This window comes from Anopheles darlingi, chromosome 3 (assembly GCF_943734745.1).
Source record: "Anopheles darlingi chromosome 3, idAnoDarlMG_H_01, whole genome shotgun sequence".
In the NCBI taxonomy this organism is placed as follows: domain Eukaryota; kingdom Metazoa; phylum Arthropoda; class Insecta; order Diptera; family Culicidae; genus Anopheles; species Anopheles darlingi.
The window spans coordinates 43,005,939-43,033,438 of NC_064875.1; the positions used below are offsets into that span (position 1 = coordinate 43,005,939).

The 27,500-nt window shown below is 39.4% G+C and overlaps 4 protein-coding genes and 1 pseudogene across 15 annotated transcripts in view; 3 read left to right on the forward strand and 2 right to left on the reverse strand.

Annotated features, from left to right (window-relative positions):
* Positions 1 to 92: 92 nt before the first annotated feature.
* LOC125956418 (ovalbumin-related protein X-like) lies at positions 93 to 2,766 on the forward strand (annotated as a pseudogene).
* A 396-nt stretch (positions 2,767 to 3,162) lies between these two features.
* LOC125956417 (serine protease inhibitor 42Dd-like) lies at positions 3,163 to 10,502 on the forward strand. Of its 7 annotated transcripts, none has more exons than XM_049688258.1 (5): positions 3,163 to 3,299; positions 3,410 to 3,639; positions 3,714 to 4,511; positions 4,575 to 4,716; positions 4,822 to 5,120. In XM_049688258.1, the coding sequence occupies exons 2-5, from the start codon at positions 3,499 to 3,501 to the stop codon at positions 4,956 to 4,958; spliced, it is 1,218 nt and encodes a 405-aa protein (XP_049544215.1). In that variant the 5' UTR covers positions 3,163 to 3,299; positions 3,410 to 3,498; the 3' UTR covers positions 4,959 to 5,120. The 7 variants fall into 7 exon arrangements, with proteins under 7 accessions (XP_049544215.1, XP_049544217.1, XP_049544218.1 ...); XM_049688261.1 differs by having other exon boundaries at positions 3,204 to 3,299; positions 3,466 to 3,639; XM_049688259.1 differs by having other exon boundaries at positions 3,205 to 3,374; positions 3,466 to 3,639.
* LOC125956419 (antichymotrypsin-2-like) lies at positions 5,550 to 7,997 on the forward strand. Of its 3 annotated transcripts, none has more exons than XM_049688266.1 (5): positions 5,550 to 5,665; positions 6,072 to 6,245; positions 6,320 to 7,093; positions 7,162 to 7,303; positions 7,519 to 7,997. In XM_049688266.1, the coding sequence occupies exons 2-5, from the start codon at positions 6,093 to 6,095 to the stop codon at positions 7,599 to 7,601; spliced, it is 1,152 nt and encodes a 383-aa protein (XP_049544223.1). In that variant the 5' UTR covers positions 5,550 to 5,665; positions 6,072 to 6,092; the 3' UTR covers positions 7,602 to 7,997. The 3 variants fall into 3 exon arrangements, with proteins under 3 accessions (XP_049544223.1, XP_049544224.1, XP_049544221.1); XM_049688267.1 differs by having other exon boundaries at positions 5,613 to 5,665; positions 6,099 to 6,245; XM_049688264.1 differs by having other exon boundaries at positions 5,655 to 5,895.
* A 250-nt stretch (positions 10,503 to 10,752) lies between the features above and the next one.
* LOC125956416 (DNA ligase 1-like) lies at positions 10,753 to 20,793 on the reverse strand. Of its 4 annotated transcripts, none has more exons than XM_049688255.1 (13): positions 20,698 to 20,793; positions 20,460 to 20,494; positions 20,082 to 20,392; positions 13,303 to 13,481; positions 13,157 to 13,208; positions 13,029 to 13,069; positions 12,502 to 12,523; positions 12,306 to 12,433; positions 12,202 to 12,223; positions 12,005 to 12,132; positions 11,212 to 11,263; positions 10,946 to 11,144; positions 10,753 to 10,882 (listed from the first exon to the last, which is right to left on the reverse strand). In XM_049688255.1, exons 3-13 carry the CDS (start codon positions 20,380 to 20,382, stop codon positions 10,837 to 10,839), a joined length of 1,170 nt encoding a protein of 389 aa, XP_049544212.1. In that variant the 5' UTR covers positions 20,383 to 20,392; positions 20,460 to 20,494; positions 20,698 to 20,793; the 3' UTR covers positions 10,753 to 10,836. The 4 variants fall into 4 exon arrangements, with proteins under 4 accessions (XP_049544212.1, XP_049544210.1, XP_049544211.1 ...); XM_049688253.1 differs by lacking the exons at positions 20,082 to 20,392; positions 20,460 to 20,494; positions 20,698 to 20,793 and adding exons at positions 13,547 to 14,015; positions 14,565 to 14,589; positions 14,693 to 14,732; XM_049688254.1 differs by lacking the exons at positions 20,082 to 20,392; positions 20,460 to 20,494; positions 20,698 to 20,793 and adding exons at positions 13,547 to 14,015; positions 14,565 to 14,589; positions 14,646 to 14,722.
* Positions 20,794 to 22,305: 1,512 nt separating this feature from the next.
* LOC125957521 (uncharacterized) overlaps positions 22,306 to 27,500 on the reverse strand; it is a 78,920-nt gene continuing 73,725 nt past the window's right edge. Inside the window, exon 19 of the mRNA XM_049690276.1 lies at positions 22,306 to 27,500. This exon is cut by the window's right edge and continues 3,811 nt beyond it. The gene's annotated coding sequence lies outside the window, so the exon portion shown is untranslated.

Below are 27,500 nucleotides of genomic sequence, written 5' to 3' on the forward strand. Positions count from 1 at the left end.
TTTGCGCGCAAATTTTCGCTCCGTGTGGCCACGGCTATTCAGTCCGTACACCAGTCTGTTGCGGTGCATATAACAATGCGGTCCTAAGCTATTCCAGTGGAGTATAGTGTTTCGAATACAGTAAACGTTGAATCTTCGTTCTGGAGTATAATTGGCTTAGGTAAAGTGGTGTTTCCTTTTGGTAATCTTTGCCAATATATGGCGTAGGTATCAATTCAGAACGATTTACTACCGCATTCAATTGAAGAAACTCAGTAATGCTGATTATGTGCAGCAATAAGGGATAGTGTAAGTGAAAGATATTTCATCCAACTAATGAAAAGTGTAGAAATGTAGATGTTTTGTCATAAAAGAGGCAAACATTTACCACGCGCTGCGCGTTGTACAATCGAAAGTTCCAATTCAAAGTCACGTGCCTCAAATGCAGACAACTGCAGCTAAATAGAACACGTGTTAACTGTCGCGCGCAATGGAATGCGCCAATATAGACTCGTACCATTATCTAGTTGGTGCTATGACCACAATTACCATGATGGCTACAGCTTGTATAGTTGATACTGCTGTAAAATGCATCATAGGGAATAAGCCTGAAAGGTACGTCCTAATAGAAGATATCATAGGGTCGCGTTGAGATCAGATATGATGTACGGCAATCAGCGTTCCGAGGACAAGATCGAAAACCGAAAAGTGCAGGAACATATAAAATATTAGGAACTAATCAGAGCGTCCTTTGTAATCCACCCTACACTTCTAAATCCATTTTTAAACATAGGAAGAAAAGAACACCTTCCGATTTAAATGAATGAATTTCATCTTTTGATTGCTTCCCTCTTGCTGGCCCTATCATCCTCTACAGCTAGATAGAGCTATTACAAATCATAATCAAACGATTGCTTATCAACACAATTTTACAAGAGGTTGGTTTCACTTGTTTTCCTATTTTCTTGTGTCAAGGCCGACCTATTTTAACGGTATTGCCAATTTTAAAAAATCGCGTTCGCCTAGATTCGGCAAGTTTAAAGCAGATGCTAGCTACATCCACCTCATAATGGGGAATGTTCCCAGAGGAATACTCAAACTCTTTCCAATAGCCTTAGCAATTGTGCAGACTTATCAATTATCAAATGAATTTGCAATTCAGTTGTACAAGGTGAGTTTTTAGCAATCGGCTCAAGTAACTGTAACTAGACATCTGCATTTCAGAGCCAAAGACTTATCATACATGTTTGATTTCAGCAAGTTTCTTCTAACAATGCGAGTGAAAATGTGGCCATCTCACCTTTCTCTATCAGCACGTGTTTATCAGTCGTTGCTATGGCGGCGGATAGAGAAACTGCAAATGAAATTTTTCGAGCATTGCGGTATGGAAAAGCTGATCAGAAAGATCTGGTTGTCGAAAGATATGATCGACTGATGCGGAATATAAAAACTGATACAACCCTCACTATAGCAAACAGTTTGTACATACCGCAAATGTACACTATGTTCATACCGTACAGATACAAAACGAAAGCTTCCTTCCGTGTGATGGCCCTTAGCAAATTCAATACGCGAGTTCAACAGGTCAATTTGATTGACAACGTGGCCGATCAATGATTGGGTGGAGTCGAAGACGAATGATAAAATCCAGGATCTAGCTACTCCCGATATGTTGGACGGTGTCGACGGTATAGTACTGATCTCTGCAGTACATTTTCATGGACGGTGGTCGCATCCCTTCAGGCAGGACAACACGCGAATAATGCCATTCTGGGTTAGTAATGCAGATTCAAAGGAAGTCCCGATGATGAAAATCAGCGAGCAATTTGCCTTCAAAAATTTCGACGATGAGGGATTCACAGCTCTTCTGCTACCCTACAAACGCTGCGAAATGGTAATGCTGGTACTGTTGCCCAACGATCTCAATGGATTAGCAACGTTGGAGGAAAAATTACCAAGCTTGAGTCTTGCCGAAATTATCTGGGAAATGGAAATAGAGAATGTCGAGGTGTTTTTACCCAGATTCAGGATTGAATTCTCACTCGATCTTGAAGAAAGTCTGAGCGCGGTAAGCATTAGCTGTCGTTACTTACTAGGTTACTAGTTGATTATTTTAACATCGTTTAGCTTGGCATCGGCCGAATGTTTAGCGATTTGGTTGAGTTTCCTGATTTGCTGGAATCTGTTAACAACGATTCCACGATTTCGAAGTTCGTACAAAAGGCGGTTCTTGAGGTGAATGAAGGAGGTATTGAGACAACTTCTTTTTCAGGTAAGAGGTGGTGCTTATCCTTTCAATGGTTGTGGATTTCATTGTTTAATTAAATTACTAAGTGAATACAAGCTTAAATTAAAATTATTCGAAAATCCGTCGCGCTTGTTGCTTTTGAATGGTTTTTACATTAGGCAATGTTTTGCCTGAAATAGTATTTTATTCTTATACTGTTTGCTATCCATAGGTACGGGATTTGTGTCGAATTTGGGTGAGATTCTGGAACCATCGCCATACGAGTTCAAGGCAGATCATCCATTTATTTATGCCTTACTGTCAACTACAAAGAAAACCGTCATCCTCATAGGAAAAATGTCCAACCCCGTCTGAACCATCGTTAGTGATAAATATTATTATTGATTATTGGTTTCATACTTCCAAATTATACCAAACCCAAGATTATGTTTGATAACATATAGTAAAAAATATTTTAAGTACAATTGCTATTCACTTCTTTACTTATTTAATCTTTGTCATAAATATTACCAATAAACATATACAAAACGTATAATATGTCCAACATTAAGCCTTCGTGTCCCTCCATGATTTCAATCAAAATGTATGTTTTTTTTCTCGACCTTCGCCTTTTTATAAAAAAATTACATAAGAACAAACATTCGACACTTTAAAATGATGAGAAAGATCGATAGCGTCCGCTGCGACCGCACGCTACCGTGGTGTCGAGAGCCCACGGACACCTCGGCTCAATCGTTACCCGTTTCAGGGCAACATCTTAACATTAATCACTCTCGATCGCGTTGTATTGCGTTGACTATCGTGGGAACCATTTATCGCGGCAAAAAGCAAACGTGATTCAATCTCCGTTGAGTTTCGTTCATTGCCGATGCGATACTACGAGTACAGCTACAATCGAAAGCTAATCCAAAGGCATGTACTACAATCGCGAAGGAGATGAAAAGTCAGTGAGCCAGGGAGCCATTTTCAGTCAGTCAGTCCGTTAGTCAGTTAGTCTTATGTGTTCCATCTAAGTGCACGGTTCTCGGGTGGTTTGATAGAGGATAGTGTAATCTGTAACTTAATAACGACGGTTAGTGGATAATGGGTGAAACGAAGCACCAGAGTGAACGAAAATCAATCTGACATTGCAGCGATTTAACGAAAGGTTTTTCACTCTTAACCATTTAATTAATTTTTCAGTCTAATTATCATTCAATCGAGTGTTTGTAAGTTTGTCTAAAGCATGCTTTATTCAGACTAATCAGGAAGAATCTTTCATCAATTTCACAATGGGGATCGTTGCGAAACAAATGTTCCAACTCCTTGCCATTGCGTTCGTGATTCTGCAGACTTACCAAAATGAGGTTCATGCAAACGATTTTAGTGAGTTTGTGAAGCAATCTAACGACTTCGCACTCCAACTGTACAGAGTGAGTCTCGGTTGATAAGTATTGTTGTGATCACTCTATATATTTAACGGTTTGTCATACTTTTCGCTTTTCAGCAAGTAAGTGCAAAAAGCACGAGCCAGAATGTAGTAATTTCGCCATTTTCCATCAGTGCTTGTCTTTCACTGGTCGCCATGGGTGCAGATGGAGAAACGGCTGATGAAATGTTTCGAGTTTTGCGATATGGAGGGGCTAATAGGAGACAACAGGTGGCCGAATCATACGCACGACTCATGAAGGTTCTCGAAAGCGATAAAACCACGACCGTAGCCAACAAGGTGTATGTAAAGGCGGAATACAAAGTGAAACCTTCCTTCAATGAGGTGGCAATCAACAGCTTCCAGTCAGAAGCACAAGAGCTGAATTTTACTGATAACGTGGCGGCTGCGAACACGATCAATGATTGGGTGGCATTGAAGACGAATAAGAGAATCAAGGAAATCATTTCCCCTGGTGTGTTGGATAGTATGACTGGCATAGTTTTGATAAATACAGTACATTTCATTGATACATGGAAGCACCAGTTCGATAACTCTGGGACCTATCCAATGCCATTTTGGATAAGTGCTACAGAATCACGAAATGTCCCGATGATGAGTAAGAAATGGTTCTTCCCCTATAAAAACTTTGAGGATAAAGGATTCAGCGCTCTGGAACTACCTTACACAAACAGTGGCGCGTCGATGCTGGTGTTGCTACCGAATGATCGCAACGGGTTAGCAGCATTGGAGGAACAATTGCCAGGTTTGGCTATGATGGAAATTATTTCGCAAATGGAGACGGAAGTAATTCCAGTTTTCCTACCCAAATTCAAGATTGAATTCTCGCTCGATGTTCAAAACGATTTGATCGCGGTAAGTTGTGCTGTAATTTACTCACTATAGATTTGTGATTCGCTACTATTTTTCTTCTTGTAGCTTGGTATGCGTCGCATATTTAGCGATTCCGCCAGGTTTCCTATCTTACTTGAAACAGATGAGTTGTTGAAGGTTTCCAGGGTCGCCCATAAGGCATTCATAGAGGTGGATGAGAAAGGCACCGAAGCAACAGCCGTCTCAAGTAAGTGATATGCCGGGAGCGATTATTTTACAATGGAGCTTGTTTTATGTTCTAAATATCGACACATACTTTTAAACGATTAAAATACTCTTCTTTTTTGTATAGTTACATTAACGAGGACTTCGGGTTATGTCAGTTTACCTCCGGATATTGAATTCAGAGCAGATCATCCATTTGTTTATTGTTTGCTGTCGCGGGAGAAGAGTATCTTGTTTATCGGAAAAGTGGTGAACTTGATCTAAAACATTATCAGATCGACACGTAAACATGCTGATTCGTCATTCGTCCTTCGTTTTAGCGTTACGAATAAGAAAAACATAAACGTGTTCTGTGGTGTACGCTATGTAAAATAAGGTTAATAAATCAACATATTTTTGAGTAATCATGTAAAATGTATTCTTTAACACTAGATGCTCACGGTGTTAGGAATCCAGAAAATACCAATAACTAATGTGTACAGGTGTAATAAAAAACGACGTTTAAACACTTTATTTCATGAAACTACTTGTACCAGAATGATCTAATTCTACATTTATGGGGATCCAAACCTGTATTGCATGGCGCATTCGTGATAACTGTTTCCGATTGCTTCGTCCCTGCTTTGCTAACAGAATAACTATCAAAGCAATGGCAATGTCAGAAACGAAGGTCTCGCCGATTACGCTAGAGTACTCTAGCATACCCACTATACCTCAATTGAAAGACACAATTGCCAAACGTGCATCTTTCTCCGAGGGTCATTGTTCTCAGCCGTATCTCGCAATGCAACTACGCAAATTCAATGCCAGTACGTTGCTACGAGTTCTTCGATCGTGATGCTCTTTATGCTACAATCACCAGTCAGTGCTGTAGCCAGAAATCAGTGTTAAGTTATGATCAGTTGGAGGAATGATGTCGCAGTTGTTTTTCAGCCAGTCGGTCAGTTCGTTGTGGTCCAACTAAGTACATGGTAATAGGACAGAGTGCTAGCGGATTCCTGGTTGTTTCTGACAAAATTGTGGTTTTAGCTCCATCAATATTTGTTATCGAACCAGGAATTGAACAAATCTACGCTATGAATAGTGCCATAAGTTCCGACAAGTTAATTTCTTTATGACATTTTCGAAATTCGTAAATTTGATTTCTATGTTATTGTGTCGTGTTAATAATTGCTGCCACTGCTTTGTTTAAAATTCCTGGGTGTGTAGTTTTTCCTTGGCTTTCAATCCTTTGAATGTTTCTCAATTGACGGGGGTATTAAGATGAGAACTGTGGCCATGAACACGCGAATACTTCATATAGACATCGTCATAAGTCTCTCTGCTTTTTTTTTTCTATATGTCTTCGTCAATATGTATGGACTATCATTGATTCAGATAACTCTAGGATAATCTCTTATGCAGTGTATGATGGGCCCCTTTGCAAAAAGAATGTTCCAACTCCTTATCATTGCGTTCGTGATTCTGCAGACTTATCAAGACGAGGTTCATGCGAAAGATTTCACCGAGTTTGTGAAGCAATCTAATAATTTCGCAATCCAACTGTACAGAGTGAGTCTCGGTTTATCAGTATCGTAGTGATCACTTTACATATTTAACGGTTTGTCATACTTTTCGGTTTTTAGCAAGTAAATGCAAAAAGAAATGTAGTAATTTCGCCATTTTCCATCAGTGCTTGTCTTTCACTTATCGCCATGGGTGCAGATGGAGATACTGTTGATGAAATTTTTCGAGTCTTGCGATATTGGAAGCCTGATCCGAGGCAACAGGTGGCCGAAACTTACGCACGACTCAATAAGGTTCTCGAAAACGATAAAACCACGACCGTAGCCAATAAGGTGTATGTAAAGGCGGGATACGAAGTGCAACCTTCCTTCAATGATGTAGCCATTCGCAGCTTCCAGTCAGAAACACAAGAGCTGAATTTTACTGACAACGTGGCGGCTGCGAACACGATCAATGATTGGGTGGCATTGAAGACGAAAAAGAAAATCAAGGATTTTATTTCTCCTTCTGCGCTGGACGGTGTGACTGGCATAGTTTTGATAAATGCAGTACATTTCATGGGTAGTTGGATGTACCAGCTTGATCAGTCCAACAATTTTTCGCTTCCATTCTGGATAAGTACTACAGAATCACGAAATATCCCAATGATGACCTTTTATGCTTACAAAAACTTTGCGGATAAAGGATTCAGCTCAATAGAAATACCGTACAAAAACAGTAGCGCGTCCATGCTGGTGTTGCTACCAAACGATCGAGATCCTTTGGAGGCATTGGAGAAACAATTTTCTAGCCTAGTTGAAGACACTTCGCAAATGTTGGAAAAAAAGATCCGAGTTTTCTTACCAAAATTTAAGACCAAATTCTCGATCGATGTTCAAGACGATTTGACTGCGGTAAGTTGTGCGGTTAATTATTTTCTTTGAATTGTGGTTAGTAGCTTATTGCTATTTTTTTCTTGCAGCTTGGCATGGAACGAATGTTTAGTCATTATGCCGACTTTTCCAATTTATTTGAAACAGGAGAGCGGCTTAAGGTATCAAAAGTCATCCATAGGGGATTCATGAAGGTGGATGAAAAAGGCACCGAGGCGGCAGCTGCTTCAAGTAAGCAAAATTTATTAAACGTTTACTGTGAAACTCAGTTTATGATTGAGTCGCAGACTTCTGATAACGCATAATTATTTGTTTCATGCTCCTTTCAACTGATTTAACATCAAATTGATTTCTATGGTAAGATAATGCTACAAACCGAATATCGTGTGATGAAGATGACTATATGCAATATTTCTTCTATCACTGGTATTTAATTTCTCAGGTAGTTGTTGAACTGGTTTTAACTTCGAGCAAGCAACCTTCAAAATCCAAAGCAGATTATCCATTTGTTTATGGCATGCTGCCGTGAGTGAAGAATGTCTACTTTAATGGAAAAGTGTCGAATCCGACCTAAAACGACCTGAGAGTTGACTCTAAAGTATTCAATACTATAGATTATTTAGAAATATGATTGTATAAGAGATCGAAATCATGGCGTAAGCTTGTAATCCAGCCTAATATTACTCCTATCGAATTGGAAATGTTTTTAAAATTTATGTATTAAAAATAAATACACAAGGTGTGCTGTGCTGTGTGCTACATGCTATGTAAAGTAATGCCAATAAATGTGTATTTTTTTAAGTTAAGAAATAGGGGAACAAAATTATTAATTGTATGATAGTGTTATAAAAATCAAGATGATCGCTAGTGTGAATGAATGGAATTTATTCAATATGTCGTACAGTAAATCAAGCAGACCTTTTAACGAAAAATAGATCAAGGAGATAACTGCAAATGAACATGGAGTATGGAATGTAACGTTGAGAAGGAAAAAATGCACAGAAAGCAGCGAAATTTCATACCGCAATGTGTAAAGCATCGTCGTAAGTAGTGTGGGTCGTATAATGTTCCCACGAATTTGTTCTCTGGAGGCAAACACAGTGCTTTGCACGCACCATCGCATTTCGCCGATCGTATTGAAGTAATCCACTACCGTGGGAGCTCAGTTTTATCGCCACAATTGCATAACGTGCGCCAGGTTCAGATGTGCATCGACGTTGTTCAATGTCTGTGTGCTACTTCGGTTACTACAATAGCGAAGCAGTCATCAAACGATTATAAATAAAACGCTTGCGAAGAGTATACGATATCAGTGTTAAATGATGATGAGAAATGATGTCGGATTCCTCATCCAGGCAGTTAGTCAGTGTTTTGTGTTTCAACCAAGTGCATGGTTCTAGGCGAGTCTAACTACAGTGTAATTTGTTGAGGAATAGCAGTCGGTAAGAACGCGGAATGAATCTTCACATCATGACGACGATTAGCAGATAATAAAAGAAACGATACCTTACAGTGAACGGAAACTAAACTGATCCTGAAGAATAATGTCTTAATACATAGTAGTGATGTAAAGAAAGAGTATTTGGTCGTGCTACTTTCATGAGCGATATCTTTTATTACCAAAAGCATATCGTTCTTGAATAAGATAACGTTCTTGAATGTACCAGTGGCGCGAGTACCGATGTTACGTGTTTTCATACCCTGTTTTATGTAAAAACTTGCTTTTGATCTTGTAATTACTTACTGTCATTACCTAAACGAATATCTTTTCATGCTATGAAAATGATAACACATCATTTCACTCTTTACAATCTAACTAATTTTTCCGGTTAAGCATCGTTCTTTCAGTATAAGATGGGTACCGTTTCAAAAAGAATTATCCAATTCTTTGCCATTGCGTTCGTGATTGGGCAGACTTTTCAAGATGAGGTGGCAACGAGCAATTTCACCGAGTTTATAAAGCAATCTAACGATTTCGCAATCCAACTGTACAGAGTGAGTCTCGGTTTATCAGTATCGGTTTGATCATTCTACACCTTTAATGGTTTGTCATACTTTTCGGTTTTCAGCAAGTAAGTGCAAAAAGCACGAGCCAGAATGTGGTACTTTCGCCATTTTCTATCAGTACTTGTCTTTCACTTGTCGCCATGGGTGCAGATGGAGAAACTGCTGATGAAATGTTTCGAGTCTTGCGATATGGAGGGGCTGATCGGAGACAGCAGGTGGCCGAATCATACGCACGACTCATGAAGGTTCTCGAAAGCGATAAAACCACGACCGTAGCCAACAAGGTGTATGTAAAGGCGGGATACAAAGTGCAACCTTCCTTCAATGAGGTGGCAATCAACAGTTTCCAGTCAGAAGCACAAGAGCTGAATTTTACTGATAACGTGGCGGCTGCGAACACGATCAATGATTGGGTGGAATCAAAGACGAAAAAGAAAATCAAGGAAATCATTTCCCCTGGTGTGTTGAGCGGTTTTACTGGCATAGTTTTGATAAATGCAGTTCATTTCCTAGGTACGTGGAAGTACCAGTTCGAAAAGCCTCGCACTCAGCCAATGCCATTTTGGATAAGTGCTACCGAATCACGAGACGTCCCCATGATGAATATGCAGACGAACTTCGCGTACAAAAACTTTAAGGATAAAGGATTCAGCGCTCTGGAGCTACCCTACAGTGACAATGGTCCGTCTATGTTGGTGTTGCTACCGAATGATCGCAACGGGTTAGCAGCATTGGAGGAACAATTGCCAAGCCTAGATTTACTGGAAGTTACTTCGCAAATGTTGCTTAAAAGTATGCAAATTTCCCTACCCAAATTCAAGATCGAATTCTCGCTCGATGTTGAAAACGATTTGACCGCGGTAAGTTGTCTTTTAATTTATTCTCTCTGAAATTATGATTATTATCTGTTCTTCTCCTTGCAGCTTGGTATGCGTCGCATGTTTAGCGATTTCGCCGAGTTTCCCAATTTACTTGAAACAGATGAGTCGTTGAAGGTATCAAAAGTCATCCATAAGGCATTCATCGAGGTGGATGAGAAAGGTACCGAGGCAACAGCTGTTACATGTAAGTGATACGCGGGAAGCCAGACGCCATCTGCCAGAAAATTAATTATATTCTAAAAGGATTCAAATACTCTCTTTTCTGTTTAGATGTGACAATAGTAACTGCGAGTTCCATGTCTCTACCACTGTATACCGAATTCAGAGCAGATCATCCATTTATTTATGTGTTGCTGTCGCGAGAAAAGAATGTCTACTTTATTGGAAAAGTGTCAAACCCGGCATAAAACATCGTCAGAGAGTACTTTTTCTTCCAAGTACAGCATTATTTGATGTTATAGGAGCCCGCAGCCCGAAGAATTAGTATTTTTCGTTGTTGTAATATCTTCCAATAAAGAAGAAGAATGCTCTTTTGTATAATTTTATTTTAAATTATTTTTTTATGGTTTTTTTCCTTGCCAAAGCCTGCGACTGGTTACATGAGATTAAGATGCAACGGTGTAAAAATTGACTGGATAGATTGAGATAGATGTTTTCCTGTATACAACAGTCATAGAAATGGTCTCTGTTATGAGGGTTAGAAGATAGCCAATGGTTTAGGGAATACAACCATTGTGAGAATTCAACCCTTAGAATACATGCAGGAATACATCGTTTAGAGAAAAGGGACTATCTCGGTAACCATAGACGGAAAAAGACGTGTGGTTTTTAGGTGTGCGAATATCAGTGAAATAAAGAAGTGTAAAACAACCGACTTTATTCAGATCTTTTCCCTATAATGATACCCAATAAATGAAAGAAACTGCGAGGAATGAGGTTTATTAGTAAAGTTACTGCCATTTAATTGATATCAGGTAATACTTACTCTTTGTGTTTGCGGTTTTGCTGTTCTTGTTTTTCCTCATATCCCTTCTTTTGTTCTTCCGTCATTTTCTGTGATACTTTCTCGTTCTCCACCTTATGTAATTGCTGCTGAAAGTCTTCTTCTATGCGGTTGCGTTCCTCTCTGCTGGTTGACAACTCGGAGGCTAAATTATTACACTTTGCCATTAATATTGTGTGATCTACAAAGAGGATTGGTTGGTTCTTAATATCACTGCTGCAAAGCAAGTTTAACTGCTTCAAAAATACCTTGTGCCATGCGTTGCAATTCCATAGTTTTTTCAGCATTTAGTTGTGTTATCTACAAATGAGAATTTTAATTCATAGTAATTCTAGTCTCATTAACAGTAACTAATATACTTTGGCCAGAAGTACCTTAAATCAATGCAGTTCCTTTCAACAAAGCTTATATGTATGTTGTTACTGTTTATGTACTATGTGAAGATTCATATGAATGTAGACAAAAAACAACAAATTAATTGCTCCCTGCTGGGTACTCGTATTTGTGCGATTTGTGCCAAAAATACAAAATGACCGGAAATCTTCAACGAAAAAGCGCAGATGAATGAAGAGTTGCTTTTTTGGGTGGTACGGCCCTCACCTGTTATTGCGTTTGAGTGATTGGTCCTGATCTCAACCACTTTCTTTTATCACAAAAACAATTCTTTTAGCATCGAACAAGCTTGACGAAGCTTTGTAGCCTCGAAAACGTTTCTATTAAGAAGCGTTGGAAAATAAGAACCATGCAATTCGAAAAACTTAGTTCGAAAATCTATTAAGTTATTCAAGAGTTAGCATTGCCAACGCAGATAGACTATCAACACGCTGAATATTCAATTACGTATTGATAGTTTCAATTGACGCGGTTACATGCTTTATATAGCGGACGCTATGTACTTGAAAGAGTAACAGGTTGAAAGCATGAACATTTTGTGAATATATATTTTTTGAATAAAAAAATAAGTGGGGCTATAGAAGGTAATCATAATTCACAACCGAACCGAATGAAGGATACTTAGTTTTAATTTGTTCATAAGCATACCTTCATTAATTCTGCATGAGTCGCGCTGAGTGCAGCTTTGGAGCTTTCTATTTCGGCTACATGTTTTTCAGATGTAGAGACAAGCTCCCGGTATTTCTTTTCATGGACTCTCTTTTCGTCAATCCATTCTATAATAAACATGAACTTATAGGATTATTGATTGTGCTTCGATAAATTTAACCCTTGTACTTAATTACCTTGTCTCGAGCGTTCAACTTCCTACGTAAAATGAAATAAGATAGAAATAATAAACAATAGTTAGCTAATACAAGTTCCTTTTTTCGTTACTACATGTACGTACCTTCGTTAATGCTGCATGAGCCGCGATGAAAGCCGCTTCGGATCTTTTGATTTCAGCTATACGTTTTTCGGTTGAAGCGACAAGCTCCTGATATTTCTTGTCATGATCTTTCTTTTCGTCAATCAATTCTAGAATAAATAGGAACTTATAAGATTATGTATTGTATGCGGTAACTATAGTCTTGATAATTAATTACCTTGTCTCGAAATTTCAACTTCCTACGTAAAGAGAAAGAAGATCGAAACAATACATAATTCTTAAGAATTGTACTATGTTATTGTCAGCGACGACAAAACTTGATACAAATATGTTGTTACTTTCAATAGAATAATATTGTGTAAAACCCGCGCTCTAGAAGATCATAGGTTTTTATAAACGGTGATCTTTTGGCATTTAGAGGTGAAAATAATATAGGATTAAAGATCAATCTTGGCAACATTAAATTTGTCGTACGGGTGTTTTTCTAAACGTTGCATTTACATTCATACTAAAAAATTCGATGAAAGAAAACGATAGAATGGATTCCTGAAATCTACTTGTAACTTGTTTAAACTATGCATCATTTAAAGTATTTTGACTAATAATGCTGCCATTCAATACAGAGACTTGCATGTGTAAATTTGTTCATCAGAAAAAAGTTGTTATAAACTGCTGTACCGTCAAAAATATCTAGATCGCGCGATATTTTCGCTGGTATAAGCAAAACCATTGACATACATATACCTCAGAAAGGATCTCGTTTTTGGTTTTCAAATCGATACACTCTGGAAAATATAAAGGAAAGAATTTAATAATTTAATGAATCAATCAATCGTGGAGCAGCGTAAATTAAAATGGTAAAGCTACCTTACCATTCAGGAATATATCCGCCAATTTGACTAAACGTTTGTTTTCTTTGGTTAGCTAAAAACAATATTTGAAGACAACGAAAGAAGAGACCGGGAACAAAGGAATATTAATTTCTATTCACTGTATTTTCTTGCTCAAATGTGTTTACTTTTTTTATCTTTACGGCATCATCACTTTTTTCCTTTTTGTTCCCGGTCTCTTCTTTCGTTGGTTCCGAAGTGCTTGGTTTGTTCCTATTCTGCTTCGAATTCTTTTTCGTCGATTTTTTGTTGTGATTAGATGCCTGTACATCTAGATTTACGTTCAAGTTCCATTTAAACTTGGAAACTGTAAGGTAAAAAAGTTCATGTTTGTTAAACAGTTTGTCTGGTTCGTACAAGCGAAAAGCACACCTATAGGACGGAATATAACACCAGCTAAGGTTTTAATCCATTTTCTCTTTTCTGGTGACGTTTCTGCGTCTTTAATGTGTTTCTGGATCATTGTTTCTTTGTCTGTTTCCGTTTCAGATAAATGCTCTTGATCACTGTAAGTTGCCTCATCTCCGTCCAATGTATCGTCAATTACGCCTTCAAGTGCGTCATCTGAGCGGCAATCCTCTCCTTCACTTTCGTCTTCTTCATCTTCGTCTGCCTCGGCATCTAACAAATCTTTCGCAATTTCCAATGCTGCTTCGGCTCGTTTCCTTATCCTTTCACTAGCCGTTTCCATTGTCTCTATGATATGGAGAATTTCTAACGTTTGCAACTAAAACTAGTTTATCTTTCAAAGAAAAGCACACACAAGGAACATTATACGGTGATACGATCGCACGATAGCAAACGATTTGTTTATTGCCGCTGCGACACTCTGGAACGAATTCTGTAAATGAGATAAGTATCACGGCGCTTGCGTAAGTTTGATGATTAAGGTGTCTGTCGGGGTAAGGCATTTGGGTTTGGAAGGATAGAAGGATCAATGGCATTTTGGGATATAATTAATTCAATGGAAAACGCTTTCACCTCAAACGGGGTGATCTACATGGTTAGTACCGCGGTTACTGTGGATAATCTTTTCCGCATTGTAAGAATAAACACCACGAACTGTTTGTTTTGTCCAGCTATTGAGACCTAAATACTAATTTGCAACATGCCTCCGAGTTTTGATGGCATAAGATTGCTTGATGTAGCGCAGTAAGAAAATTGCGCCAGGGTCTTATCTATGTTTTGCTGATTTGTACTGGCCTGCTCTCGTATCGCGTATCAGTTCAAACCCGCGCATTGTTATTCTAAAAATATTAGTCAACTACGCCATCTACCAATGATGTAGAGATGATGCGAATGATATAAATATCCTCAACTGTAGCATGTAAATAAGTAATGCTATTATGTTAAAGGTTTCAAATCTACAAAATCTGTATATACAACTCACGTGACTTTTTTTTCCAATTCACCCACTTCGAAAGAAAAAGAAAAATTACTATTCTGTATGCAAATGATCTTCAATTCTCACCATCTGGTCATTAACTAAATTTGTCGTCAACAGTCTAATTTTGTTACCTCGAGGAGAATTGCCTAATGATAACTTCGCTGCTCGACGGTCACTTGCGGAATGTTTATTTCGATCTATTTACACCAATTCATCGTTGGCTACGGCTTGGATTCCTCTCTATATATATATATCTCTCTCTCTCTCTCTCTCTCATTTCAACCAGATTAGTTGGGTGATCATTCCATCTCCGTTGTTTTGAGTGGGTAATGCAAGTTATAGGTTTTTGGTTGCGACAGTTTTCGTCGGAGGCCAATTACACACTACTTTATTCTATCAAATACAATAAGTTACACAGTCACAGTTGCTGATGCAGCAGTTCATCGGAACGCGGACGGTGGCGAACGCATACGGCGGCGGACGCAGACGGTGTCGGGTGACGAGTTGCTGTCGCTCGGTGCAGGTGTTGCTGACTTCGCTGTCCGGCGGTGCGGGATTTACCGTAACTTGCATTGTTTGATTCTTTGATTTTTTCATCTCTTGGTTAGGATACATTCATGCCATGAATTTTTATTCAACCCTTCAAAGTACTTGAAAATTCCCCATTTTCAGAGAACTTTTCTCCGTTCTCTCTGTGCGTTTATAATTTTCGTGTTTTCGAATGACCGTTTTTCAAAATGCTTAAAGCAGAAAAAAGCACCGCTGAGCCATAGAGTAAGGTAGGGCGAAAGTTCGAGTGGGGCAAAAGTTCGAACTAGGCTTCACCAATTCTACCAACACTACAGTCGTTTGAAAGGGTTTGAAATCACCTCATCATACGTGGTTTTGTTTGTGGTTTGGGTACAAATGTTAAAGAAATTACCCCATTCTGAAAAACAATCGGAAAGTAATGCATTTGACACTTTCTCAGAAATGTTCTTTATGGGGGAAAAAAATGGATCTCATTGTTAGGGCAAAAATAGGCGGTTATGAGTACGCCTCATTGATCGATAAACGTTTGATCGAACCATAAAATATCCAGCTGGCAATCCTTCGTATTGAGAGTTGCAAAAAAAGATTAATGTAGTTTTTTTTTAAAGGCTAACCAGGTATTTTTCAAAATATTCTAGTCTGCCGATGTTTTTCCTAGCAAATTGCTAGCGGATGTTAATGTGTCATTAGCATAATGGAGGTACTTTCTTTAGTCTTGAGCCTGCATTTTGTTCGGTGTATGCAATCAGCACGGCCAACGATGACGAATGATGACGGTTCGACGCGAGACATAATAAATAATCTATTGATTTACCAAAATATCGATTTATTTTACTGTTCTTCTTAAGAACAAATTTATTCAATTGAAAACTTAAGAAAATTAAACTTATGATAGCAACTTTCACAGTGAACCTTCATTAGGTGTCATTTGGCGAGTTGCGAAGTTTTATTAACAATGTACGACCGCGATAGCATGTTTTACAGCACATATCACAGAAGAGAGGGAGAGAGGGAGGGAGAGAGAGAGAGAGAGAGAGAGAGAGAGAGAGAGAGAGAGAGAAAATAAATGATATCGTGCTTAAAAATGATAATATGATAGTTAATACCAAATCGTATACCCGTATGAAATCGGGTAAACTAGTTAGTGAATTAATAAAAGCTGGATAGAGCTGCCTAAGCGTGGACACCGCGTGTTCTTTCCAATCGCATCAATCATGAAACAATAAGCTGTAAATGATGTATTAGTAAAGTACCATAAGTTATGAAGAGAGACGTATTCTACTTATCCTAAGTAGATGCCATCCTATTACATTTAATAAACTATTTATATGAAGTATTTTTTGCTCCAACGGCGGCCAGCGGCCCCTCATGGGGAGCAAACCCCAAACTCATACCTAGCATCCTTGATATTTTTACGTTTTCTGCGCGAATTTCTGATTCAGCTCTAAGTTCGGCCTCTTTCTTTTCTTTCAAAACCTGTAACAACATGACGACATGGCATGGTGAGTTTGGAAAACATTTAACTAAATGAATCAAATGGTACCTTTGCTATTATGGGCGTGTTTATCATCTCAGATTTCTCGCTCTCCATCTTGTGTAATTGCCGCCGTAATTCTTTTTCTGAACGGCTGTGCTCCTCATTGGTAATTGTCAGTTCCGAAGATAAATTATTACACTTTGTTATTAATGCGTCGTGATCTACAAAGAAAAATAGATTATTTATGATTGGTTACTTATCACGCAATTGTAAGGCAAGTAGCAATTGCAAGGCAAGTTCAATACAAAAAGGTAAAATACCTTTTTCCATGTGTTTTAATTCCATAGTTTTTTGTTCATATAGTTCCATTATCTAGAAAATTGGATAGTTTTTTATATATCTTATAGTTACAGCGTTAACGATACTATTCCTTACAGCTGCCCCCTTTCAACTCTGGATCTGAATATTATACTCTTACATGTGTATTCTTTGTGTTATTGCGTTGGTGCTAACTTGGAGTTTCCATATGGGAAAAACTATTGTAATGTAAACCATATGTTTTGAGATCATATAATTTTGTACTATTGAAACTGACGTCATACTCGATTTACCACTAAGGAGAATGGATACGATTCGCAGGATTTTGCATAATGGTAAGAACATTAAAATAATATAAATGAAAAAAAAAATGTACGGATGAAAAATAACGGGTTGAAAGATACACCAAAAATTTGAGTATTGCTAAAGAAGATGGTAAAAGTGTACAACCGAAAGTCGCTGAAATTCAAAGTTAATTTTAAATGGTTAATAATACTACTGATACTTTAAATGGTACTACTGTATCCAAAAAGTAAGGTATTCAAAATTCCCGCGTAAAGGAATATCCTTATTTTTGTATTTTTAGTAGGTTATTGACACTGTTATTGACAACCGTGACAAGTTTTATGTCAAAATATTCATTAGTGTTTGAGATACGTATTATTTTTTGTACCACTAAAAGCGAATTCTTCGTTTTCGCTACATCGCAAGTTTTTAAGCAAAGAATTTGCATTAAATATAAATTTTCTGCTGCGAATACAGAAATGAGAATGGTACAGATTGGCTTTGGTGACGATACTTTGTAAAAAAAAATAGAATTGGTGCTAAGACTTCTAGGAAGTTCGAGAACGTGTTGAACGAACGACGACGAATGCCCTGGGCGACTATAGATGTCAATTGACAAAACTCATGTCCAAAAATTTAAATTTTTGGTGTTGGTAAACCGTCGATTAACAACAAGAAACCTTGCTGATGATATTTGTATATCAAGAAGATTCGTCAATTACATTTTGAAGGATATTTAGGGCCTTAAGCGCGTCAGGGCTCTATCACGATAATGCACCGTCTCATACTGCGATGGTTTTCCGTGACTTTTTGGCCAAAATTTTCACTCATATCGTTCCACTACCACCGTATTCGCATGATTTGGTTACATGCGGCTTCTGGCTATACGACAAGCCCAAAATTCCGGGTAAAAGACTGAAATAGGCCCCCCTACTCACGGTGAGTTACTGAGTGACCGAAAAAATCGTTGTTTTATTGGTAAAATGCAGTTTTTTCACCCTTCCCCCCTCCCCTAATACATTAATTTACGTTTCCGCATATTTTTATGAAGGTTTGCTTATCTAAAAAGTGGTATTTAACGATTTTTTCGGTCACTCAGTAACTCACCGTGAGTGGGGGGGCCTATTTCAGTCTTTTACCAAATTCCGTTCTGGGGACACTGTTTTGACACGGTAGAGCAGATTCAAGCCGCTGCGAAGAAAGAGCTGAAAGCCATCCCTAATGTCAATCTTTTAACGTTTTGAAAGCTGCAAAATACGTTGGCATAAGTGCATTGTGTCTGGGAGGGATTACTTTGTAGGCAATGAAGTTGATTTGGAAGAAAAATTAAGGAATTTTCATGATAAATTTAATGTCCCCTTATTTTTTGGACACACTAGTACCTTTGATAATTTTGCGTCAGTCGCGCAAAGAGCCGTTTTGCATCTATTTATTTCGGCTACATATTCTTCAGTTGTAGCGACCAGCTTCTGATATTTCTCTTCGTGAATTCTCTTTTCGTCAATCATTGCTATAATAAACAGCAACTTATTAGAACCTAGATTATGTTTCGGTAACTATACACTAAATCACCTTTTCTCGAACGTTCAACTTCCTGTGTACAATGAAAGAAAATCGAAATAACAACGATTAGTTAGCTTTGATTTATCCAATATGTTTGCGTGACGCTAGTCTGTTGACATAAAATACCCCTCCCTCACGATTAAGGAAAAGAAGGTAAGCTTTTTTTATTTCGTTAATGAATGTACCTTCGTCAATTTGTCTTGAGCAGCGCTGAGAGCAGCTTTGGATCTTTTTATTTCGACTGCATGTTCCTCGGTTGTATCAACAAGCTCCTGATATTTTTTTTCATGAGTTTTCTTTTCATCAATCAATTCTATAATAAATAGGAACTTATAAGATGTTGTACTATGCTAATGCTAATATATTACATCTAATTACCTAGTCTGGAACGTTCAATGTCCTATATTAAATGAAAGATGATTGGAATAATACATAAAAGTTAGGGATTATATAAATAATTATTCAGCGACGTCGTGAAAAGACACAGAACAGAACATTTTTTTAAATCAGAAATATTGTTTGATGTTATACATTTTCAATAAAGCGATTTAAAGAGTGAGGTATACGACTTTAAAGATCAAATGCTTGTACAAATAATGATCTGCTAAAGTTATGCGTTGAAAATAGTATGAAAATAAAAGATGAATCTTGAAAACATTGAGTATGTCGTAGGGATGAATTTTTGGCAAGGATGGGCTGAGTTGAGTATATCGTAAGGGAAGTGTTGCCTTAATAATGCATTTATTGTAGTAGAATCTCTAAGAAGAAATCAAAAGAATGTGTTTTCGTGAACTACTTGTTATTGGTTGGACATATGAAGCCAATAAATTATGGAGTATTTTTGGTGATATAAATAAACAACATAAACATAAATATACCTCAGAAAGGTTGAAGTTTTTGGCTTTTAACTCGATACACTCTAAAAATGAATCATTGTATTAATAAATCGTGTACCAACAAGATCTGATATAGGAGAAATACTTTACCATTTAAGAATCTATCCGCTAATTTGACTAAACGATTATTTTTTTTAGTCAGCTGAAACCAATAATTGTTGAATATCAATTTGTATGAATGCTATTTTACGATCAAATTGTTTACATTTTCTATCTTTACAGCATCATCACTTTTTGTCTGTTTGTTGTCGGCCTTTTCTTTTGTTGGTTCCGAAGCGCCTGGCGTGTCTCTATTTCTCTTAGCATTCTTTTTCAGTGATTTTTTGCTGTGATTAGATGCCTGTACATCTAGATTTACGTTCAAGTTCCATTTAAACTTGGAAACTGTAAGGTAAAAAAAATAGCATCTTGTTAAACAATGTGACCGGTTTGTATACGCGAAAAGCATACCTATAGGACGAAAAATAACTTCAGATATGGTTTTTAGCATTTTTTTCTTTTCTTTTGATGTGTCTGCGTCTTCAATGTCGGTGTCGGTTTTTGTATCAGGCAGTTGGTCTGGATCATCGTAAGCAGCATCATCTTCTTCCAATGTATCATCAATTCTGTCTTCAAGTGCATCATCTAAACGGCAATCCTCGATTACACTTTCGTCTTCTTCATTTTCATCCTCTTCGTCATCAAACAAATCTTGTGCAATTTCCAATGCTGTTTCGGCCCGTTTCCTCATTCTTTCACTATCCGTTTCCATGTTCTATGTTCTATGATAAGGCAAATTCGAAATTGTGTAAAGACTTGCTAAATTTGCAAGGAATAACCAACAGTTACCTGTTTAAGGGTGCTGCTGTCTTTCGGAACGGGTTCTGTAAGTATTCCGCAAGAGATAAGCATTGCGGCGCATGCGTAATTTTGGTGATTAAAAAACAAAACAAACGTGGGCCCTCAGCGAGAGGTTGGCTAGCAAATGTTATTCTGACTTAATGAAGCTAAGCTAATTGTACTCAAAAGAGTACATTCTAAGCGTCTGAGAACTAAGAATTGTTATTCTGAAGCAAATGATCTTCACCTTCTGGTCAATAGCCGAAATGTTCGGAAACAGTCTGATTTCGTACAATCGAGGAGATGATAATTTCACTGATCACTTCGCTGACTGTTAGCCACTCGCGGAATGCAGGGACGAAATTTAAAAAAATCTATCTGTTTGCATCAATTCATTCTCACATTTACATTCAATTCAACTTCTCTTTCGTTGCCTCCGGTTTGAATTGTTCTCTGTATGTCTCTCTATCTTTCTCTCTCTTTCTCTTTCTATCCGTCCCTGCTCTCTCATTTGAGGGAGATTAAATGAGCTGTGTTAAGTCTGATGTTAGGCCGATTGTAGAGTGTCTATAAAACACAACTTTAAGCTGCTTTCACATCGAGCGCGTTTTACGCGCGTAAAACGACAGTAGTAGACGCAGCGTGTTTTTTGACGCAGAAAACACGGTATTATCACATCAAAATATGGGGAAGTCTTCAAGCAACGCACCGATATATGATATGATATGGTGGTGTTTTTCGTGTATTTTAAATCGGCTTTCGCGCAATCTAGGTGTGAACAACAAATTAAGCTTTTGCGCCAATTATTGCGTTTTCTAAAACGCGCTCGATGTGAAAGCAGCTTTACTCGGGAATGCGGAATCCAGATGAGGAGTCTAGCTTATTTTTGACTCTCTCTTTTGTCGTGTGAGCACAAGAGTAAGCATTTCTTTCGTCTCACCGTATCTCTTACAATACTCTTATCGATCTCTTATTCGCCTTATTCTCATTCGTGGGTAGGCTGATCGCCATCCATCACAGAGCATAAGTGGGGTGATCGTCTACCGCTACATTATACACCAGCTGCTTAGCTTGTGTATCACGAGCCGCTGGCTATTTCCCATTCTACGTTGTTTTGGTGGGCAATTTTTAATCTTTGTTTTTGCTCATTCAACACTCAAAACTGGTTGAATATTCGATGGTGTAAAGGGTTTTTCCCCATCACGTTGTGCGTCTAGAGCAATCTAATGTGTAATCGCTTTTTAAGGAGCCATGTAGAGTTATTGTGATGGAAAAGAAGTGAAATTTATAACACTTTTCTTATTAAAAAGCACAGGCTAATCAAAGAGACCTGTTTAGGTTGCAGTGGAGGCGCATGGTCAAGGTCGATTTGTCATCGATTTGTCAGTAATTTGTTGGGGCGCTTATCATCGTCGACATGTTTTGGACTTTTCCCAGGTGATCGTACCATTCGCATTTTTTTTGTTAAATAGGAAAAACAATCTACTTCGTTTTTGAAAAGTAACCACAAGTTAACATAACCATTTAACATTTGAATATGGTACATACATGGGAACATGGGTTGTAACGTAAAGGCATATCGAGATACAGGATACAGGAGCACACAAAGCTTCTGTTTGATCTATGGAAAAGCTAACATAATATACATTGTATATACGATCCATGATGATCTCACTAACGCGGCCAGCTTCGGTAGCAAGGTGGGCATGTAGTTAGGCAAAAAATCTAACCTTCTCTATCACGGCTAACAACTTACCTCTACCTAGCAGATCGTTGAATTCTATAAACGACTTTTCGGAAGGGTACGTTCAAATAATTAGGTATCAAGTCGATTAAAACAAAGCATACACCGTGGTTCGAAAGGTTGTGAGAAAAAGTAATTTATTCCTGTTAAGATAGTATGAAGTGAAAAGATGATGATGTTTTGTCTTGTGTGTTATGTGTATGAATGCATACCGATGCACTGCGCTCGGTGCCGACAATTTCCAAATTCGCGTTCCATCGAACCCCTTAACCAATTGTTGTACAATCTTTAGCCTTCACTCGTACGCACAGCTTAGAAGGATTTCCTTTCAAAAAGACTTTCCTGCACTGCAAACGGGACATGCTCGAGAGACAGATCGCAGCTTCAGCTCACGCATAGATGGAGAATCTAGCGCTGGACACGTGGTTAAGTGGTTCAGCGATGTTGATGTTGATGAAGGAGTTCTGATCTGATACCCATGTCCGCACACATGGCACAAAATGCTTCCCGACTTTGTAGACCCCACGAGCAACAATGACGTTCAACCGTCCGTCCGTCTGCCCATTCGCCCATCGTCCTCCAAATGCTTTCGTACAAAAAGGTAAAAATGTCTAAAAAACAAAAGTAAAGTGCAATGGCTTCAAATACGATTCCGTAGGCCCGCCGGCTGCCATTTGTTTCGATTCGGTTCTGTTATCTAACAATCCACTTCCGGCCAGCTACCAGCATCTAGACTAATCAGGCTCGTAGCGTAGGCTTTCGATTCTAGAATCCTCAAATGCAACACCAACGACTTTGTCCAACTTCTCTAGTAAGCCTGTCATGTTCGCTCTTGGTCTGGTTGTGTGCCATTAATGCTAGATTCTGGCGGATAACCAATGAGAGTTTTGCTGTATCCGGTGAATTTGGGTTTCTTTTTGTCAAAACTCGGCTTCACGTGTACTAAGCCGCTACTTTGCATACGGCACTAGCTAGGGGCAGTGGGTTGCGCAGCTCCTACCAGATGCGGTACGAGCGCTTCTGTTGCAAATCCCACTTCACCCTTTCCCGGGGGAGGCGACGAAGCCTTAAAGTTTGTTAATGATTTGGTTTCTGCTACTAACAATCACTACCACAAATACGATACATCATAACATCATTATGTTTTTTGGTTTTTTTTGTTACTCTGTTTTATGCCCTCGTACGCTCGCAAGTACAATGTCTAGTCATATAATCTGTAGTATGTTTAAACACAGTGCGTTTTGTCTCAGGGATAACGGCCTTCTTCTTTCTCAAACAATAACCACCACAATCACCACCAACACGTTTCGTCACAGGTTTTGCAACACTTCCAACAGCGGTTGGGTTGGGCTCTGGTCGTTACCATACCGTTTGCCATACACAAACAAGCCATTCTAAAAAGAGCTAGAAACGCCTATGTACGCCTGTCGCCAGCCGATTGAACAACGGTACCCTACACAAAACCCCCTCCGTCTCGTCTCGACTCCGTGCGCTAAATCGTGTATTCCATGCGTAGCTACTACATACAGTGCGACGAAAGAGGCCTTTCCTTCCCTCTTTGACCTTTTTTGTTTCTGTTTTAACATTTTAGCACTACCGTTAGTTATCACATATTTTGTTTTTTATGTTTGTTTTACTTCATTTGTTTTACTTTAGTTGGTTAAAACGCACCAAAAACGCGATAAAATGGGAAACAGTGCTCAACAAAATGTATGCGCCACACTCGGGGCGATACGATAAGAGGATAGACTTTGAACTGATTTGCACAAAAGAGACGAGCCCGTCCCGGTCCGGTTCTGGTCGATCCCGACTTAGCCGTTTCTGTTATCGGTTTCTGTAAGGCAAATATGAAGGGGTCTGGTTGCACCGTCTGCCCGCCTGATGTGAATGTTGTGATCACTGATTTGTTGGTTAACAGTTCTGATGCAACGCAATCTGATGCATTGGAAAGGTTGCCTAATTCAAACATAACAACATCATATGCTTTCCCGTAGGGTGTCCCGGTAAAATGATATCGATCGACGTTTAATGGCGCGTCCTCGCGATCGTTTATCAATAGATGGATCGCTAGATATTGAAATGCTTTGGATGTTACTCCGTTACTACCAAGCCAAAGGGGTGTGTGTGTGTGTATGTGCGCGTGGTTGATAGTGTTTCATGTACCCTTTCTGTTGCCTCGAAAGCTGCTGCTGGCTTTGCCGGTGAATATGATCGTGATCGTGCTTGCGTCTACTTTACGGTCGGTTCCCTTAATTTACATCACATTCATTGGTATAGCTTTGACAATTTGTGTATAACAATAATAATAATAATAATTTCTTCAATACAGTCCACTCTCTTCCTTCCATGGTCGACAACGTGAACTGATAGACACGTTAATTTGTTCGCTACTTTCACCAAAAGCCAAAACTGTGCAGCATGATGCGGTGCCTGACGATAGACGATAGTAACACCTGTTTGATGTGATCTCGTGTATGATGATCGCTCTTAGGTGTTCCCTCTAGTGATGGCGTTGACGATGAGTTGCTAAACTAAGTGGTATTAACCACCTTCTTGCACTGGGGCTGGTTTGTATGACGGAGCGGGTGTGTATGCGTTAATGCTTTGCTAATGTCCACAGCTGGGTGCTTGCCTACCTACTAATAGCTCTGCTACGGATAGTTTTCGTATGGTTAAGGTAGTAGTTTAAGTAGTAGTTATTGGTACTCGATTGTTAAAATTGAGCGTGCTCATTTAGGATTTCCTATTGCAGTAAGCTCTTGCGTGTGTTAATGTGTTTCTCTGATGCCCGAACATGAGGCATGAGTTTTGTGAAAGTATCATTCGCTACACTGATCGGTCGCATTACAAAACCCCTCGGGATGCGCTGTACGACCGATTACCCATAAGAAAGAAATGCGGCATAAACGGTCATCTGCTAGGTTAACAAACGTAGTAGTAAGACTGGTTGCTGAATGCGTCGCTCACACTAGCTCGCATACAGACACACACTGTACTTGGTCGTGTACGTGCGATGCGTTTGCAATAGGTCTAATGAACTTTCTTTAGCATATCAAAAGGATGTCCGCCATTCTTCTGATCTCGAAGGTCTCGAATCAAATCGATGTTGGCTACGAATAATCATCGTTTCTTAGGCAACAGCCTTAGTGTCTACCACCGGTTGGTTGGGGCTGCTAATGAAAGGTTGCCTATTTGTTAAGATTTGCCCCACTACTTGACCACTATTCTATGCGTGTATGTGTATGTGTGTTTAGTGTAAGTCTAGAACTCCAGAACTAGAACTCTGCGTGATGATGTGTGTTTAATGTGACCTACTAGAGAGCAAAGACTGAAGCAAAGACTGATCCCCCCCCAAAACTAGCCTAGCCTACTAGTGCCACTAGTGAGTCTACCGGCCAGCTACCGGCCAAAAAGCAAAACAAAAAAATGGAAAACATTCTGATTTGAAGTTCATAGTTCCGCTACGGAAGCAACTGATGATCTAGTTGTTTTAGAACAGACTCCGCTGTTGGAACAGCGTGTCGAACGCAAGTATCTAGGCCAATACCACACACTAAATACGGTTTGTCCACAACATCAATGCCTACCCCGATTCCTAAGGAATACCCGCATCCCAGTATCCGACGAAGACAAGAACGATCGGAGATAGTTTGTTTCGTTTTTGGGGGAGAAGGAACACTCCACCTACGATCTGATTCATTCTGTATGAAAAGTTTTATTTGTGGATGGAGTGGAAAGAGCGATTGTGGCCGGACTCACCGGCACTCCACCGGCACGGGCAGCTGACGCCGCGCCTACGATGAAAGCCAGTGAGTCCGGACACAATCCAAGGGCGGTTAGAGTGCCCTTGTGTTTGGTATAATGCCGCGTTCGTAGTATTCGGGCACACATGCACTGGCCGATTTTGCTATCCATTCCTTGCCCATTGCTTGGTTTTCGAAGTAGTGAAGGCTAGGCTACTTGTCAGGGGAAAGGGGAACAGGGTCTGGGTCCGTGGATACTCTGGAGACGGTTGAACCTGATGGGGAAAGGACAAAAACAGTGCGGAACTTCAACAGTGCAATGGGAATTGCTCTATATGTCGTTTTGCAAAACAAACGGAAAACACGTGCACTTATCTGGTCGCTTCGGCCACGGGCTTCGGCTTACGCAGGCGTCAAACAAACAGGTCAGGTGTGTTACTTCGAAACTAGAATAGAACAGATGCGTGGTATACAGCATCGCATTGCGCTCGAAAGCCATTTTATGGATTTTCCGTCTAGAGTCCTAGTCTAGTCGTGTTGGCGGGGATTGGCCTACTCGGATGAAGAAGAAGAAGAAGTTCGGAGCTAGCAAAACTACTACTACTACTATCGGTAACTAACGCTACAGAACTGCCTAGTGCCAGCTGGAGACCGGTGGAGAAGGAACCGCAGTAGGCCGGCCCGTTTTCCGGAACCACCGGAACGGATAAATTCTGTTTCTAGAGCATACAATCGCAGGATAACCTAGGGGTCAGCTTGGAGAAAGAGACAGTGTCTAGCGATTCAGAGGGCACCCTAGAGAAGGGACACACTTCGTTTCTCTACTTCGTCTTGTTCTCTCCCATCCGCTGGTAGCTACATATCCTATTCCGTGCTAATCTGGTTTACATGCTGATGATTCGATGGTGCGATCGCGTGTCTCTTGGTGAGTGTTTCTGTGTACGTGTGTGTGTGTGTGTGTGTGTGTGTGTGTGTGTGTGTGTGTGTGTGTGTGTGTGTGGCGTGAATACAATCAAGTTCCTACAGGTTACTATCCGAAAGCTACCGTCAAATTGAATTTTCGAGGAATGGTGAGCAGCGAAACGGATATGCTTGATGCGTGTGTGATCTGCTACTGCTCTCCGGGCTACTTCCCAATATCGGTACCAACAAATCTGTTCGGGATGTGTGCGTCTTGGCGCGTGGTTACTATTTACAAGCGAAGGGGACGTGGGGTGGAAGCGACATGATCAGATTGATTTACATATTTACTCCATCGTGCGCAACGCAATCTTTCAACAAACGATTCGATTCGATGCCTAGTACTTCTATACAACGTTCTCTGGGCTTTTAAGGGTATTGGGGAAAAAGAAACTCAAGTTCTGCTGATGGTTTGTACAAGCTAGGAAGCGGAATTCACTCAAAAACGATAGTTAAAACTGCGAACCGTAATAAAGTGATGTGATCTTTTGGTTGTAAGGTGATCGTGATCGCACGTGCTTCTAATCCTTCTGCGCTCTATATCGTCTGCTTTTTCGTATAAAAACCTCCGTCCCGGCACGAACGGGGGGGCGTAAACGCATG

What these genes read in the sequence shown, in the direction of transcription:
- LOC125956417 (XM_049688258.1), top strand. Translation starts at nt 3,499, where the DNA reads ATGGGGATCGTTGCGAAACAAATGTTCCAACTCCTTGCCATTGCGTTC. An exon ending in TCGCACTCCAACTGTACAGA is followed by an intron (nt 3,640 to 3,713) that starts GTGAGTCTCGGT and finishes TTCGCTTTTCAG; the next exon opens with CAAGTAAGTGCAAAAAGCAC. An exon ending in CGAAGCAACAGCCGTCTCAA is followed by an intron (nt 4,717 to 4,821) that starts GTAAGTGATATG and finishes TTTTTTGTATAG; the next exon opens with TTACATTAACGAGGACTTCG.
- LOC125956419 (XM_049688266.1), top strand. Translation starts at nt 6,093, where the DNA reads ATGCAGTGTATGATGGGCCCCTTTGCAAAAAGAATGTTCCAACTCCTT. An exon ending in TCGCAATCCAACTGTACAGA is followed by an intron (nt 6,246 to 6,319) that starts GTGAGTCTCGGT and finishes TTCGGTTTTTAG; the next exon opens with CAAGTAAATGCAAAAAGAAA. An exon ending in TTCAAGACGATTTGACTGCG is followed by an intron (nt 7,094 to 7,161) that starts GTAAGTTGTGCG and finishes TTTTTCTTGCAG; the next exon opens with CTTGGCATGGAACGAATGTT.
- LOC125956416 (XM_049688252.1), bottom strand. Translation starts at nt 20,382, where the DNA reads ATGGAAACGGATAGTGAAAGAATGAGGAAACGGGCCGAAACAGCATTG. An exon ending in AGTTGAACGTTCGAGAAAAG is followed by an intron (nt 18,683 to 18,744) that starts GTGATTTAGTGT and finishes TGTTTATTATAG; the next exon opens with CAATGATTGACGAAAAGAGA. An exon ending in ATTAAAACACATGGAAAAAG is followed by an intron (nt 16,791 to 16,889) that starts GTATTTTACCTT and finishes TTTTCTTTGTAG; the next exon opens with ATCACGACGCATTAATAACA.